This window comes from Pleurodeles waltl, chromosome 4_1 (genome assembly GCF_031143425.1).
Source record: "Pleurodeles waltl isolate 20211129_DDA chromosome 4_1, aPleWal1.hap1.20221129, whole genome shotgun sequence".
In the NCBI taxonomy this organism is placed as follows: domain Eukaryota; kingdom Metazoa; phylum Chordata; class Amphibia; order Caudata; family Salamandridae; genus Pleurodeles; species Pleurodeles waltl.
This window is the reverse complement of record NC_090442.1, coordinates 109,085,879-109,102,959: the sequence shown is the minus strand read 5'-3', so window position 1 is coordinate 109,102,959 and position 17,081 is coordinate 109,085,879. Positions and strand designations below refer to the sequence as shown.

Genomic DNA, 17,081 nt, shown 5'->3' with positions numbered 1-17,081 from the left:
TGAGTGCAAGAAATTGTGTAAACTTCTTGACAATTATCTCAAAATACGAAAAGATTGTGCAAAAGTAGAAACTTGACAATCTAGCTCAGGTTCTTAGACCTTTTTAAAGACAGTGATATTCTCCATGAATTCAAATCCTTTTAGACATATTTCTTTTTTCAGAACACCGCCCTACCGATTACGATATTGAATAATTTCTTCAAACTCTTAACAAACTGTCCACTCCTTCACTTGATTTATGCTGTCTAGAATGGGTATCTCCCTCTCTGAAGTATCTTCTGCACTTTATCTGTCAAAGAAAGGCAAAACGAATGGATCAGGTGGCTTCACTGTAAAATGTTATTCCCACTTTGCCCCCACATTACTAGCCAAACTGTTACACTTATTTTCTTCCTTTTCAGCTACACTCCCAAAGGCACAATTTTAGAACCAGTTATCTGCCTTATCCTGAAAGAAGGTAAATATCCTACCTTATGTAAATTTTCACCATATCACCTTAGTTAATGTGGACTATAAGAGATTTGTTAAGCTTCTTGCATCATGATTAGAATCCTTTCTACCAAAATTGATGGTCCAGAGCAAGTTGGTTCTATTAAAGGGCAAATGCGCTCTGTCAATGCTAGGCTCTTTTTTATTGTCTCTGATCTTCACTCCCCTCTGGCTGCCATCACTATTGATGCTAAAAAAGCTCTTAATAGACTTAACTGGTCTTTTATGTTTAGTGTTTTACAATGGTATGGTTTCTACCATAAACATATAACCCACATGATTCTCCAAAGGAGTTTGGTTACTGTTAATGGCTTAACCTCTTCATGCTTCACACTTCAAAGAGGTGTCCATCAAGGTTGTCCCTGATCACCTCTTTTATTTATTCTGGCTTTGAAACCTGGCCTTTTAAAAATTCAGCAAAACCTCTGTTCTCTAGTTTCCATTGTGAGTCACACCATTTAAAATTAGCTGCATATGTTGATGATATTCTCTTTTTTGTTTCTAATACTGAAACCTCTTTACCTGTTCTCTCTCACTATATTTCTTCCTTCTCACACGTCTCCAGTAAAGTGAATTTTGATAAAACTGAAAGTTTTCCACTGAAAAAATACTGTACTAACTCATCCAAGAAAGCTATGTCTGGGCTCCTACTAAAACAAAACATTTAGGACTTAAGTTTACCATGTCTATCGCTTCTTCTATTTTGTTCACTCCTAAGGACCTTCTTTCTAAAATTGAAACCCTTCTTTCCAAATGGAACCCTCTCTCCTTATCTTGGTGGGCCCGTATGATTTTATTAAAATGGTAATTGCACCCATTATTCTTTATATTTTTTCTATGGTTCCAGTCCATATTTCTCTTACACATTTTAAGAAAATTGATTCTCTTTTATAGAATAAAAAGGAATCTTGTATTTCTCTTTCTAAACTCGGACATCATAAATGTGTAATGGGGGTGTTGAGTTTTCCTGACTTCCAGCAATATGACAAGGCTTTTTGAATTTGTCAAGCTTCCTTTTGGCTATTTCATAGCTCCTTCCTTTTCACACCACTTTGGGTATCTATAGAGTGATCTTGTATGTCTGCTTTCTCTTTTCATGAGTATCCTGCCCAATCCTCTCACCCTCCCTATTAATCTTCTCCAACTTTCTGTGCTCCCCTCCCATTCTATTAGTACTTCATTAAATCACATCTTCTTTCACTTATTACCCATATCATATCATGAGGTGTCCCAACTCAACCACAGACCAATTTTCTGGAAGACATGGAAACATAAAGGTATCAACTTGATTAGTGTTCTATTTGATGACAATATTCTGCTTTCTTTTCCCCAATTTAAATTAAAATGTAAGTGTACTAACTCCTTCAAATCTAGAGTCTTTATTTTATTAAATCTCTTTGTACGCTTTCTAGTTATTTTACCTAAGACACTCTGAAAGATCCTTATACTCATTCTCTTCTTCAGCTTCTCTCTAGTAAGCCTAAAGCTTCCCTCATTTATAAATTGTCCATTTCTTCCCGATCCCTAAAACCTACATACTCATTGAAATCATTGTAGAAAGCAGATTTCGGTTGAAAATGTTCCACCTTTGAGTGGGCAGAAATATGTCTTAAAATCTACAAACATTAGAACGGCTACTGTTATTCGGACATAATTCTTTATTTATCACAGACTTTAGCTTACTCCACAATCCATTTCTCATTATATAATTACAGGTGAAAACAAAGATTGGTCATGTTCATCTCCGATAAGTGACCTAAAACACATATTTTTTATGTCCAAATACCTTGCTTTTTGCCATAAGGTTTGGAAACAAATTAACCAAGTTTTTTGTGTTTCCATTCCTTTCACCTTTATCTCTCTTTGTTTTAATAGCCTCCACAAAGACTGGAAGACAGATTTTTCTAATACTAAATTGCTGGACCTTTTACTGGCCATATCATTTCAGCAGATTATTATTAAGTGGAAAGGCACGGCTAATAACTCTTACAAAGCCTGGTGGTATACAGTGTGCCATCGTCATAAACTAGATAGACATTATGCTACCTCATAGAAGTGACCTACTGTGGTTATCCCTTACTAGCTTTTTAAACACTAATGAGTCCTGCTCTTACACTTCTCAACCTTTGCCATATCAGACTTTCAAACCTCCCTGAGCATCATTGAATTCCCTGTTTTCCAAATATTTCATGTTTTCATGTTTCTTTTATTTTATTTTAGTTCATTTTTCAAATGAATATTGTTATTTATTTAATTTTGTTACTTATGCTGATCCTCTATAAAACGATTTTCTAGTAATTCCACTACCCTCTACTTCCCTTTCCTTCCATTCCCTTAGAAAATGCTGAAACTCCTTGAAAATAAGCTTATGTTGTACCATTACTTCATTTAGCTTTGTGCATTGTATTACTTTTTGATTGGTGTATTAGCATTACGATCATCAGATTTATATATTGTCAGTATGTTTCAATTCTTCCATGTTATGATGTTCCTTCTCTTCTCCTAAAACAGCTTTTAAAAAGTTAAAAGAGTTTACTATAGTAGGCAAGGATTTTGGTGTTGGGCACTCATTCTGACAAACACTGGAAGCAGACTTCTCCTGTGATGATTCTTGTTAGGCCTTCTGAGATGGGTTGTATATGGTTTTGCCAACAGTCATTTTATAAATATTTATCATTTTACAGATGTACGCATGATGGTTACTAGTTTATGGGCACATCAGTACGCCTGTGCTGTACACTTTTGGGAAAGTTGATAGGGGAAAAGTTATGATAAGTCAAGCAGGCCTTACTTATTGTGAAAAACGTTTGTGTAAAAGGCAATATGTGGAACATTCTGACTGAGTTTACAGGCCACTCTGCTCTCTTGACGCATCACTTCTTTTACGGTTCTGTGTTTTTAAATTGTTGCAACTTTTTTTATAAAGCCTTAAATTGTTTTAAGTGTTATTTAAGATTTTTTCTTCATCGGCCTTCATTGAGGTTTTAACCCCTCCCTCTTTCTCCCCTCTTGCCTGTGTTCGGAGGCTTCGAGTGGTTAGATAATTTTTCTCAGTCTCCCCTTCCTGCACCCTTACCTATTGTTTCTTGGCTGCCTCTGGAGGCTAGTGTGGCACCCCGGTTGGTGCCACACTAGTCACAGAGTCACAGAGTCACATGGTCACAGAGTTAGCCATTTTCCGTCTTACTCTCCAGGCACATTTACAGCTGCCATATTGTAAAGTTAGCGGTCCAGTTGCTGTTTTTCTGCCTCTCTACCCCATATAAAGGTTGCGATGCAGTGGACGCACAGCAGAACATTCTGAGTGAGTTTACAGGCGAGTCTGCTCTTTTGAAGCCTCACTTCGTTTATGTTTCTGTATTTTTAAATTGTTGAAACTTTTTTATAAAGCCATAATTTGTTTTAAGTGTTCTTTAAGATTTTTTCTTAGTCAGCCTTTATTGAGGTTCTATCCCCTCCCTCTTTCTCCTCACTGGCCCGTGTTCAGAGGCTTCGGGTGATTAGATAATTTTTCTCAGTATCCCCTTCCTGCACCCATACCTATTGTTTCTTGGCTGCCTCTGGAGGCTAGTGTGGCACCCCAGTACACGTGCATGGTGACGGTGGTAGCAATTTTCTGTCTTAATCTCCAGGCACATTTACAGCCACCATCTTGTGAAGTTAGCGGTCCAGTTGCTGTTTTTCTGCCTCTGGACCCCATATAAAGGTTGTGATGCAGTGGACGCGCAGCAGAACATTCTGAGTGACGTTACAGGTGAGTCTGCTCTCTTGACACCTCACTTCTTTTACGTTTCTGTATTTTTAAATTGTTTTTACTTTTTTTATAAAGCCTTAATTTGTTTTAAGTGTTCTTAAGCGTCCTGTCAGCGGCTGTCCACGCCTGGATGGGCCCATGGTCCAGAACCCCCAGCCCTCTTAGCAGTAAAGTAGTCACTTACTCCTCAGACTTCCTTTGTTCTCTTAGGCCCACCCCTATGGGAAAATGTCATCATGGTCTAAACCCCATTAATGACATGAGGCCCTCCACTACATGGCCCGGGGGTTAGACCTTTGACTCAGGATGGTCCAATCAGTGCCTTTTGTTTGGCAAACTGACTTTCTTTGACAGCTCATAAACTTGATATACATGTACTTCTGAGTGAGCTCGCACCTATTGCCTTTTTTCTCATTGAGACTTGGCTTCATGAGGGTCTTCCCCTGATGTGGCTTTGGCTTTACCCCATGGTTACTCGGTAAGTAGGCTTGATAGAGATACCTCTAGTAGTGGGGGAATTGCTATCATCTATAGAGACACACTAAAGCTCACCTTATATCCTCTGCAGCTACCTGGCTGCGAAAGTATGTACTTTTCTATTAGTCTCAACCCACAGTTTATTTTTTCAGGAGCCCTGGTCTATCATCCTCCAGGCCTCCCAGAAACCTTTCTACATTCGCTTTCAGAACATATCGCTGAGTTAATATGCACACAGCCTAACTTCACTGTTTTGGGTGATTTTAACATTCATGCAGAGGACCCAGAAAATTCTGCTGCCAAATCTCTTCTTTCTGACATAGCTGCCTTAGAGTTAGCCCAATTAGTCAAGGGCCGCACTCATGTGAAGGGTCACATTATTGATTTAGTTTTTACAGATATTGATGGCTTGATTTCCATGCCCCTCCTCCCTCTGGCCTGGTCTGACCACTTGTTAATAACTCTTAATCTAGCTATCCCCACTACTGGGAGATTTTCCCAGAATATAATTTAACCCTTCCAATGCTGGCACAAGCTCAAGGATAGTGACTGAATTAACACCCTGCAGAGGCTGAAAACTTCCCTATGGGGAATAAGGCTGGCATTCTAGAGATATTTAATGGCTGGATTACTAATAGCTTAGATTTGCTGCTTCCTTATTCTACTAAAGCTGGAGGACGTCGCAAGAAAGAGGACCCTTGGTATTCTCCCCATCTCTACAACCTAAAAAGAGAATGCAGGCGGCTGGAAAGGAGATGGAGAAAAGCCTTTATGGTTCTTTAAAACAGGATCATAGGAAAACCATCAGAGTCTTCCATTTGGAAATCAAATCAGCCCCATCCATTTATTATTGCTCTAGAATTGAGCAGGCGTCTAACTCCCCTAAAGAAATCTTTCATGTACTTAAATAAATTGTACATCCACACTCTCACACTGACCTTATGGATGCTTCTCAAGAACACAGTAACAATATTGCACTGTTTTTTTAACAAAAAATATTAAATATCTATTCGACCTTTCCAGCAACTTCTCCTCAGCCTTCTGAGTTGAGAAGTCAGCAGACTTTATACCCCATCTCCCTTCTGCAATTTCCCCCCCTCTCCGAGGACATGGTCATGAAATCACTTGCTACGTTTAAGTCAGGCTCTCCCCTTGATCCAGCATCCCCTCACATGCTGTCTCTAGGTTCCCCCGTTATCGCACCTGCTATCACCAACCTTCTGAAGTCCTCACTGTCTAGGAGCTCTGTTCAGGACCAGTGGAAACATGCCATTGTCAATGCCCTGCTGAAAAAGCCTAATCTAGACACAACTCTGCTTAGTAATTATAGGCCTATCTCTCTGCTGCCTGCCCTATCTAACATAATTGAAAAGCATGTCAATGCCCAACTATCAGGCTTTTTGGAAGATAATAATATCCTTCACCCCACTCAGATGGGCTTCAGACCCCTTTGCAGCACAGAATCAGCTCTGATTGCAGTTACGGAAGAGGCTAGAAGGCATCTTGATCAGCGTATTGTGACATCTATCATCCTGCTGGATCTCAGTGCTGCCTTTGATACCTTTGATTATGATATATATTACTTCTGAGAATGATCGAGGTCAGAATTTCGGGTTGTGCACTGAGATGGCTCTCCTCCTTTCTCCTTTCTCCTCCGACTGGCCTTTCTCTGTAGCTATTTCAAGAGCAGTTGTGGAGTGCCTCAGGGCTCCTCTCTTAGTCCTACATTATTTAACATTTATATGTCTCATTTGGCAGAGATTGTCAACCCTTATGGTCTCTCGCTGGTGTTATATTTGGATGACACTCAGTTGGTAGTCTCAATATCCACAAACACCAGCACAAACTGTTTGTCAATCGCCCTGTGTCATCCAGCGGTGGCCGGATAGATGTCTCAATGTAGGCTTAAGCTCAATGATGACAAGCTCGAGGTAATGATACTAGGACACTATCCTTGTTTGGGATACAATCCTTCTATTCTTGAACCCTTGGGAAATCCCCCTCCCATAAGGAACATATTAAGAGCTTGGGAGTCTGGTAATATGTGATCAGAAATTTGCAGGTGGCGCAGAATGCTTCTCCCCGTCTGCTCCTAAATATACAGAGGCATGTATCAGCTAAATCAGCTATTTCTTCACTTCACTGGCTCCCAGTCGAACAGTGCATAAAGTTTAAAACCTTGTGTTGAGTTCACAGGTCTCTGCACAATAGAGGTCCTTCTTTGCTTAGGGCATTAGCTTCTTTCCATATACCTGTTAGACAGCTCAGGTCCTCTTCAGCAGCTTTATCCCTCATCCCTACAGTAAAGAAGTCTAGATGGGTGGAAGTTCTTTGGCTTATCTCGGATCCAAGTTATGAAATTCTTTACCTCTCAGCTTTCGCCATACTAGCCATGAACCTTCCTTCCGGTGAGCACTAAAAAACGGGCTATTCAGAGCATAACCCCTCAGACCATCTCTCAGAGTTCCGCTCTCAGCGCTGGGAGGCCTTCGGGTAGCCAGATGCTCTAAAAAGGACTTAACATTTTAAGGCTGAATTGTTATCACACTGTGCTGAAGCCTGTAGGCAGTTTTTGTGTTACATGGAATCTTGCAGATTACTCATGGTAGGTAAGGGCTTTCGGGTTGATGATCCACCCGAAGAAACCATGTGAATATATGGTTTGCACTATGGTAATTCTTATTAGGTCTTTTAGTGGAAATTTTATATTGTTTTGACAACTACATTGTCTACAAATTTGTCATTTTATTATGGTGTACCTGATGGTTGCCTTGTGAGTTATACCCAACAGTATAGGTCTTAGTTGGTTATAGTAACAAGTCAATGATTACAGCTAGAAATCTGATTGGTTTATTGGGAAAAAGTATCCCAATGTCATAGGTCCAATCTATTTATCATGAAAAGGTATGATAAATAGAGTAAGCCTGACATATTGATTGTAAAAAACATATGTTAAAGTCAATATTCACTTGAGGGTGAATTGTTATTATTCAGTATCAAAGCCTAAAGATATGTATTTTGTTAAGTGAAATGTCACGGATTATCTTTGTAGAGAAGGATTTTGGTGTTGGTTATCACCTTTGATAAAATCTAAGGTGAGAAGATATGCACTCTAATAGTGTTTGCTAAAATCTCTTAGCTGTCTGCCAGGATCTTATAAGAAAGAAAATAATTGAATAATACGTACATCCATATATATAAATATATAACCATGCAGGTACATGAATATCCTTTGGTTTAGCTGTGTTCTGCAACTGGTTTGTTTGAGTGCCATTAACACACTGCTTCCATCCATGACAGAGTAGTGCATGGTGTAATCTTCAGTCCATATCTGTCATTGGCTTGGTTGGCTTATAAATGACAGGATGTTCTGATTACATGTGTACATTCACCAGAAAATGACTATGTTTTAATGACAGGGCTAGATGACCAGTTCTTTAGTTTTCAGTTTTCTCATTTTAAAGCTCCTGTTTCTTTTGTTTGCTTCTTCTGTTTTTATTTTAATATTTCTTAATTTGATACTACAGCTCTCCAGGCAGGGCTAATGGGTACCTTGCTTGCCACTCATTTCATTTACACTGTACTGCATACAACGTGTCCACTTCCTATAAACCAGGATACCATAATAATATGCTTTGGTCCATAGTGTAGCATTGTTTTATCATTCAAAGATGGCCAACACATAGGTTCAAAATATAGCAGCCATGCTGGTACTTTAACACAACAATAGACTATTTAAAATATCACTGCAAGATGGACTCCCACTGCTCTGTTCAGTTTAATTATTGCATGTGTATAGCTGCTGTGTTTAGACAGCAACATGTTTTCTTTCTTCTGCTTGTATTTATTTTTAATTTATTGTGCCTATGCTGTTGAGCTTGTGCGTGTTTTATTGCAGTTGTCTTGAAGGGGGAATGCAAGAATGAGTCAGTGAATGGATGCATGAGGGCAAAGATCAGAGACAGAGTACATGTATGATGACTTTCTGAGTGTCTAAACCCACAAGTGACACAAAAGGCACTTTCATTCATAGGCTAGTCCAATTGGCCTTGCAAATAATTGTTAGACTAGCAATTGCACACATTTTACTGAGCAATGCTAGGCATAGGAACATTGTTTGCATTAGAATATTGCAATTTCCAGATTGATAGTATGTGCAGTTAAAATATTAAAGATACTGTCTACACTTTCTGTTTTCTTCACTGATTGGTTGGTATAAGGAAGCCCGAATAGTGTGGTTTGCCATCTTCTTTTAAGATTGGAAATTGCACCTCACTTAAGGACTACTTGTTGGAACATTTTGATCGCACTCAGGTGTAATGCTTTAAGAGTGCCAAATAGTTGTGTTAGTTTGCATAAACTTGTTTCATGAAGGAAATGCTTGGTATTGGTATTATCTAACAGTCACATGTACAAAGCATTTTTCTAGTCACAAACAGGCCAACTCTGTTTGCGACTAGAAAAATGCTTTTTGAGATGTTCAAAGCCCAAATTGTCGCAATTTGGGTTTTGCCACTCAGTATAATGAAGGGGTGTGTTTTGGGCATCCCTTCCTAATGTCGAATGGGAAAGGTATGTACGAATGTTTTGCAACCAGAATGCGGTTGCAAAATAGTCACAGTTTACTCCCAATAGAAAATTGGTGGTAACCCATTTGCAAATGGTCCCTAAGGGACCCTCTCCCCTTTGAGAATGGTGGAGAAATACTTTTAAGAGAAGGAAGTGGTCCCACCGACCACTGGCTACTATTAAAAAATGAAACATGAATGTTTAATTTTTTTTCTTTTTAAATGCATCCCATTTGACGTCAAGGAAAACGGGCTGCATTAAAAAAAAAATTGCTTTATTTATTAGCAATTATAGACATGGTGGTCCGCTTAGGCCAGCTGACCACCATCCCTGTGATGGCTGTGATTCTTAATGGGTTGCAAATTGTGACCTACCTCATTAATATTCATGAGGTAGGTCCTTTTGGGACCAACTGGGAATCACAAAAGAAATTCAAAAGAGTTTCATACATTTGAAATTGAGATTTCCTAATTTCCATTCACATGAAATCAAATCTCAACTAGGCGCTCGTAATTTCAAACTTTAGTACATGTGGCCCTTATTGTATTATTTCCTTTTTAAACAACTCAAGGGGGATAAAATAGTAGACTCTCTAGTCACAATAACCATCTATTGTTAGTTTCAGACAATTTAAAAAAAATCTGAGTCCTATTAGAATCTACAAGGTGTTTGCTGTTAGTCTTGTATCAGGTGCTACAGTACTGTTGTGCAAGATAAAATGTATTAATTAGCTAATCATGATCAGATGATCGGTGGGAAGTTTCAGAGCATATCTGTGATGAAGCATGTGTGTTTTATTCCACTTTAGCTGAGAAGAGGTCTAGTCCTCCTAGGACAGCATTTAACCAACTAACCTGAAATCCACTCTGAAAGCCTTGGGCATTGCAGGGGTACTTTTGAATATGGGGAAACCATAAGCAAAGGTGTTCTGGATGTTTCCTCCAACTATGGTTTGAGTGTTTGTGATGGCTCTCATGGAGTGTGTAGCTTGGCAATGATCGGTCTGGACTGCAGTGTTTCTGCTCTGTGTCCTCCCCACCCTGGAGTGTGCCAGGATCAGTAAATCTTCTGGTGCAGGGACTTGTGCCATGGCTTGCAGAGAATGGAATTTCACCCCTTCAAGCATGGGAACTTGGGTGTCTTCCAAAGGTAAGTGGCTGATACTGGTTAGGCATGCTCGTTTTAGTGCAACCTTGGTGTCATCCTGGACTCAATGCTCACCATGACCCTGCAAGTCAACTCAGTCACATCCTCCTGCTTTCACACACTCCGACTTCTCCAGAAGATCAACATTGGATCCCAAAGGACTGCCGCAAAACCGTAACCCATGCCCTGGTTACCAGCAGACTTGACTATGGCAACGCCCTCTACGCCGGTACAATCCAGAAGAGCCTCAAGAAGTTACAGCACATCCAAAACACCTCTGCCAGACTCATCCTGGGCATTTCCCACCACAAACATATCTCCAATCACCTAAGACACCTCCAAAGGCTTCCTATTAAGAAGAGAATTAACTTTAATCTCCTCGTCCTCGCTTACAAGGCCTTCCATGACCTAGGACTTGCCTACCTCAACCACCGCATCACATTCTACTCCCCCACCAGACCTCTCTGCTCCCCTCAACAAACACTCGCCACCATACCCCACGTAGGACCCATATGTAAGACCTCGGTTGGTGGGAGATCCTTTGCCTACCTCACAGCAAAGAGCTGGAACACCCTGCCCCTGCACCTCAGCCAGTCACCATTGGTGCCTCAATTAAGGAAGGACCTTAAAATATGTCTCTTCAACTGAAGCTCAGAGGACAAACCCCCTCGGCCCCCTGAGACCTTTATGGGCAAATAGTTGCCCTTTATAAACCCTGATTTGATTTGAGTGGAAGTGGGGAATGTCAATGAAGGGAGAGGATAAGGTGAAGGTAGCTGGGGAAGTTGAAGAACAGATATTATGATATGGAGACAAGGAAGAGCTTAGTGGAAGTCTAAGGAGATTAATATGTGGAGTAGATATATGGGCAGTAATGACAGGGAGCTTCTAGGGTCTGCACACTGCAATCTGCACACACACTGGTGGCTGCAAGTAGAGAGCTGAGAAGGTGTTGTGCAGTCATAGGCATACGTTCCAACATTTTATGTGAAGAAAGTGGGAGATATAAAAAATATATTTCTCAAATGTATTCACCCCCTTGACTCCTATGGAAGCAGAGGCAATTTCCAGTTGGAGACCGCCAAAATAAACCAATTTTTGTCTTCAAAATGTATGGTCATAGGAATAATAGGGGAGTAATGCAGGGGCATGCACAGGAGAAGCAACTGTTGTTGTAGTTAATTGGAATGTGCAATACAAAAGGGGGTGCTATAAGGCAGTGATTCCAGATTGAAGCGTGAATTGACAGCCATGTGAGAATAGCAATAGGACAGGAGCTCAAATGTTTTGCCTACACCCTTCTATTTTTCTGAATTTGTTTTGCTAGCCTTCAGACTCTGTGCACTGTACCACTGCTAACTAGTGCTAAATGCTTGTGCTCATTCACTAAAACATGTTAAAATGGTCTTCTACCTAAATGCCATATTTAATTTACTTACGAGTCCCCAGAAACGTGGTACACCATATACCCAGGGCCTGTAAATTAAATGCTACTAATAGGCCTGCAGCACTTGTTGTGCCACCCACTAAAGCAGCCCCCTCAAAACATGCCCTATGTCTGCCATGGCAGAAGCCTAAAACTCCCTTTTATTACATAGATTTCACCCCTAAGGTATACCTAGACAGCCCCTAGGGCAGGGTGCATTGTATTTAAAAAATTGTGCATGCACCTTTTACATGTTCCGGTTATGAAAAAGTCCCAAATCCAATTTTCACTACTGTGACGCCTACCTCTCACATAGCATAACGATGAGATACCTTATTCTGTTTGATAAGTGCTAGCTTTTGATTGGGAACAGATGGAAAGTTATGTTTGGTATCTAAAATCTGATTTTATGTCACAATTATGAAAATGACACTTTTAGAAAGTTTGCATTTTCTAGTTCCAACCATATGGTGCCTACAGCCTGTGTCTGGGTTATATTATCCAGTGTGAGTGGCAGCGGGCCTTTTCAAACAGCCACACAATAGAGGGAATAGGTGTGACAGGATGGAACATCTGGACATTGTCACAGGAAATTCCAGACACCTCAGTAAGCAGAAAATCCAGACGTTTCTTCCACTTCGACGTGGGCATCAGGTATGAATGTTGGACACAACAAACACGCTCTTCAGATCACCCCTGAACCTGTGTACTCTTTTAGGGAGCAGGACTGTCCAGCTGTGAAGTGTGGGCTCCTGTCCAATCTCTTCTTTGCTGGCCAAGGACTGGTTTACTGCCAAAGGCCTGTTGTTGGTACACCAGGACTCTTCTACTGATGGGAGGTGCTCTGCTGAATCCAGCCTGCCTGCGTGGACCCAAGACTCCCAGAAATCTCCAGGGGTCAGTTGGCTTGCCCTGTTTCAAGGCCATAGGGACTTAACAGACTTCTTCAACATTGTCACAACTCCATGCAACACAACACAGCACACCACCGACACTAGCCCAGTGTGACACACCTTATCCTCAGCACTGACGCATTGCAGTCCTTGGAAGCACCTGCCAAGGCTTCCTTGATGCCGATGCAGGGCTTCCCATCACAAGCTCCTATTGACATCTTCTTATACTCCACCGCTTCATGACACACCTCAACATCACACCTCACTTCGCAGCTTCTCGTCAATGACTTGTCAACACAGGACTGTGCAGCTCAACGCAAGGACTCTGCATCATGACACCCAGGCTACAAGGTTCATTATCAGGGGGCTGAGATCAGTCCTGTATCCAGCCTGTGCTTCTTCACAGTCAGCCTGAACTTGTGATTTGAACCCAGTCCACTACGACTGGGTAATCCACGGTTGGCGCTTTTTGCTTTATAGTATTTGATTTATTGAAAAATCTTCAAAAAAGTATATACCCTGTTCTTCTGGTTGAATTTTAGTCATTTTAGAGTCAAATAATTTATCTATTGGCTTAAATTGGAATGGGAATTTGCTGGTGTTGTGTTTTCAATTATTACTGTTTGTGTGCTGCATAAATACTTAACACATTGCCTCTAAGTTAAGCTTGACTGCTAGTGGGCCAAGCTACCACAGGGTTAACCACAGGTTAATTTAGTGACTTTTGTGGTTCATCCTGATGGTGACTGTGGCTGCTGCTTGAGAAGGGTTCACACACTCCTGAACCAAAAAACGAATTTCTCACAGTGGCAAAGGTGTTGGTTTCCTACATGTCGCGTAGGCTCTCATTATTGTAATGAGACTTCTGGATTTTGAGAGGCAGAATCGCCTGTGGTGTGGGAGACTGGGTCTGATCCACTACAGGTAACCTGTTGACCCAATCCGGGTTTTGCTCCGGCTAACTAGCAGTGCATTATCTCTACCAAAGGGCAGGGATGATTGGGCAGCCGAGCGCATGACATAATTGACTTCTCAGGGAAACCGTGGTCACTCATCCCCATCCATTTCTCTCAATTACATTAGTCTCACATACACAATGACAAACAGAGGCAGTCTATGTTTCAATAATGTTTTAATGAAGCGACTGCCTCTTAGATAGCAAAGCATGGGCAGCAATAATCAGGATGATACAGCATGACAAGATTAAAATGGTGACAAGGAGAGTAAAGCATAGAAATAACGCTACCGTATTGTCACTAGAGTCAATAGACTAATTCCTACCTAGGCTATAATAGAGCACAGTGTGTTAAGCTCTAATTCTGCCATTCAGGTTCCCCTGGGAAGACATCGTCCCCCATACCTGAGCAAAGGCATGAAGTCTGCATAAGCAGCTGTGGCGAAGCGTTTGGCAATCAGCATACAGTCGTGGTTCTCTGGCTGGAATCTCCCTCTAACGTATAAGGGACAGGGAAGTGTTTTTATAATAAAACAACTGATGTTCTGGGAAAATGTCCCTACGTAAGGATGTGTGTTTTTCTATGAATGTCAGAGACAAAACTTGTACCACGTTCTTCGGCAACCTATCTTACTACAGCCTTGAAAGAAGCACAGAGTGAGCAAGAATGTCTTCTTTTGAGAACGCAGTGCTGGCCTAGGCAAAAACAGCTAGATAGAGTAAAATTAAACAAAGCCCTGCAAAAGTGGCTATTGTAAGAATAAAGAAATGAAGCTGAATAAAATATATCTTGGTTAAAGTGCGCAGCGGCAGGCCTAGTATGCAAAAATAATGTGCATGGATGTATAGCTAAAATGGCTACACAACAGACGGAGGCCCTGAAGTACCTTCAACAAATGCTTTGCAAGTGGAATACTACACTCAGGAAAGGGTGACAGTAGAACAGAGATATGCCAGTCGCGAGGGTTTGCTCTGGTTTATAAGGGCATTGGGACAGAGCTTATGAGTATAGAACACAGCATCAAGATCTCGTATGAAGCAGTATTATGAGCAGATAGAGCCCAGTTCGATAATCCCAGTGCTGTGTTGTAAAGAGAATGACTAGAATAGGCTGGTAGATTGCAACCCTGCACACACAATATAACTGGTTACAAAAATGAGCTACTCACCATGCATCGTGCTATAAAGATGCATGGTGGTTGGCAGAGTTTAGCATTCAGGTGCTGTTATTTAAACGCTTTATGTGAGTAGGGCTGCATGCACAAGGCTACAGACAGTATAATGAAGCTGAACACCAACATCATGAGTTGCCAGGTTTAAGTCATTTGAGCTCAAGTTCTTGTTTGTTTATATCAAGATTGAATTCCAGCATTCCACGCTCCTAAGACCAGTCGATTGAAAGGACCATTAAAATGGGCAATAGTAACACCAATTATTCACAGTGCTCAGAGTCTATGTGGTATGAGGCATTACAACTGTGGTATGCAGTGCTATGAAAACCACAAGTTACCATTTTTTACAGCGATATCAACCTTCTCGTAAACTCTTAGTCCAGAATTAGATCAGTCTCAAGCCATTCGTCAAAATTTTAAGTTTTAGGAGAAAGCCCTCCTTTATAGTTTATAACTTAGACGTGGGACATGGAAAGCGACAGCAACACAGCCGGCAGGACCCAAACAAGACTGGTATCAGCCCGCTGCTGGCACAGTACTAGAAGTGATCACTCAGGTCGATGTGTTGTCATGATACACTCACTTACTCACCTTGCTCTGAGGTGACTGCTGGTTCGGGCCGGTGCATTAACTTCCAGGTTCACACTTGGACTCTTCTCAGAGTCTCCTAAATGTTCCTTCCTGACAAACAGAAATGATTGCTCTCTTTCCACCTCCATCCCTTTAAGTTCAGCAATGCTCATGATCACATTGTCTAGGCACTGTTGTGGTCCTAAAGAGAAATAGTAAGGATGCTAAAACTTTGTAATCATTCATCGATATAAATAAACTGTAAACATTACAAGTATGACTTCAGGGCATTGCACCAGAAATAGACCCAACATCACAACATTAGAACATCTGCAGTAAAGAACCCTTGTTAGTTGTGAAATTGCCTGGGGTGGAATTGTGTGGTTTGTAGTGTATTTGTGTACTGGAATTATGTGGCATGATAAATAGACAGGGGTGACAGCTGCATTGATTTGGGATCTTTAATGCAATAACTAAATAATCTAAATTTGACTGAGACTGTTATTGTGGCTTGAATTTCTTTTTACAAATGCGCATACAATTCGTGTGATTTAAATGCCCTATGGAGAAGAGTTACAAGTTACACCTTGGTTAACAATTAACTGGCACTCACTGGGTAGCTGACAGTGTGTCACCCTGACTGCTCTGAAGAAATATCCATCGGAGTGCGACAAAACCAGGAGCATCCTACGCTTTGGTACATATCGACGTGTGCCTGTTACAAGTGTATAAGGGTCACAGAATAGACTCTCCAAGATAAAGAAACATAATGGCTAAATGGGAATTTTTGTTTCAAATAAAAAAAACACAGACTACATTCAAAGGAACACTTTAAAATGTTTATGCGAGATTACACCAAACGCTACACTATAAAGGGTGAATTTGGTACGGGAACATCAAACCTGTACATTACACCTAGCTAATTGCTTTGGTTTGAGCAGGCACAGGATCTTCCTGGAAATAAACAGCGGACTGGCACTGTCAATTACGCCACTCCATTATATAAATGTATCTGCCTTCACCTTGCAATTAATTGTGTAATGTAACTAGTGCGCATGCGAAGTGCTCCAGGTCGAGTTCACGCTATATACAACTGCAAAAACAAAAAGTGAACAGGAGCAGAAGGGTGTAAGCACCAGTTAAATTGGCGACTGCAGATCGACACATTAACGTATTTATTTTATTTAGGATAGTTGCAATATTTCTTCAAAATGGAGTAAAACGGCTGGAATCACTGTAACTGTGCAGCTTTCCCAGTAGGGGGTGTGGCAGTCCTTTGTGTGAGGGCAGTCCCTCCACCCTCCCAGCCCAGGAAGGCCCATTCAAAATGCAGATGTAAGCAAGTGAGGCTGAGTACCCTGTGTTTGGGGTGTGTCTGAGTGAATGCACAAGGAGCTGTCAACTAAACCTAGCCAGAAGTGGATTGAAAGGCACAGAAAGATTTAAGTGCAAAGAAATGCTCACTTTCTAAAAGTGGCATTTCTAGAATAGTAATATTACATCTGACTTCACCAGCCAGCAGGATTTTGTATTACCATTCTGGCCATAATACATATGACCTTCCTGCTCCTTTCAGATCAGCAGCTGCCACTTCCACAATGTATGAGGGCAGCCCCAATGTTAGCCTATG

The 17,081-nt window shown here is 41.0% G+C and overlaps 1 protein-coding gene across 1 annotated transcript in view; it reads right to left on the bottom strand.

The window, feature by feature from the left end:
• LOC138287431 (glycine N-acyltransferase-like) overlaps window positions 1-17,081 on the bottom strand; it is a 112,895-nt gene that overhangs the window by 43,589 nt on the left and 52,225 nt on the right. The window contains exon 5 of the mRNA XM_069227854.1: window positions 15,473-15,653. Within this exon, the coding sequence (XP_069083955.1) occupies window positions 15,473-15,653 (181 nt within the window). The remainder of the gene's footprint in view (window positions 1-15,472; window positions 15,654-17,081) is intronic.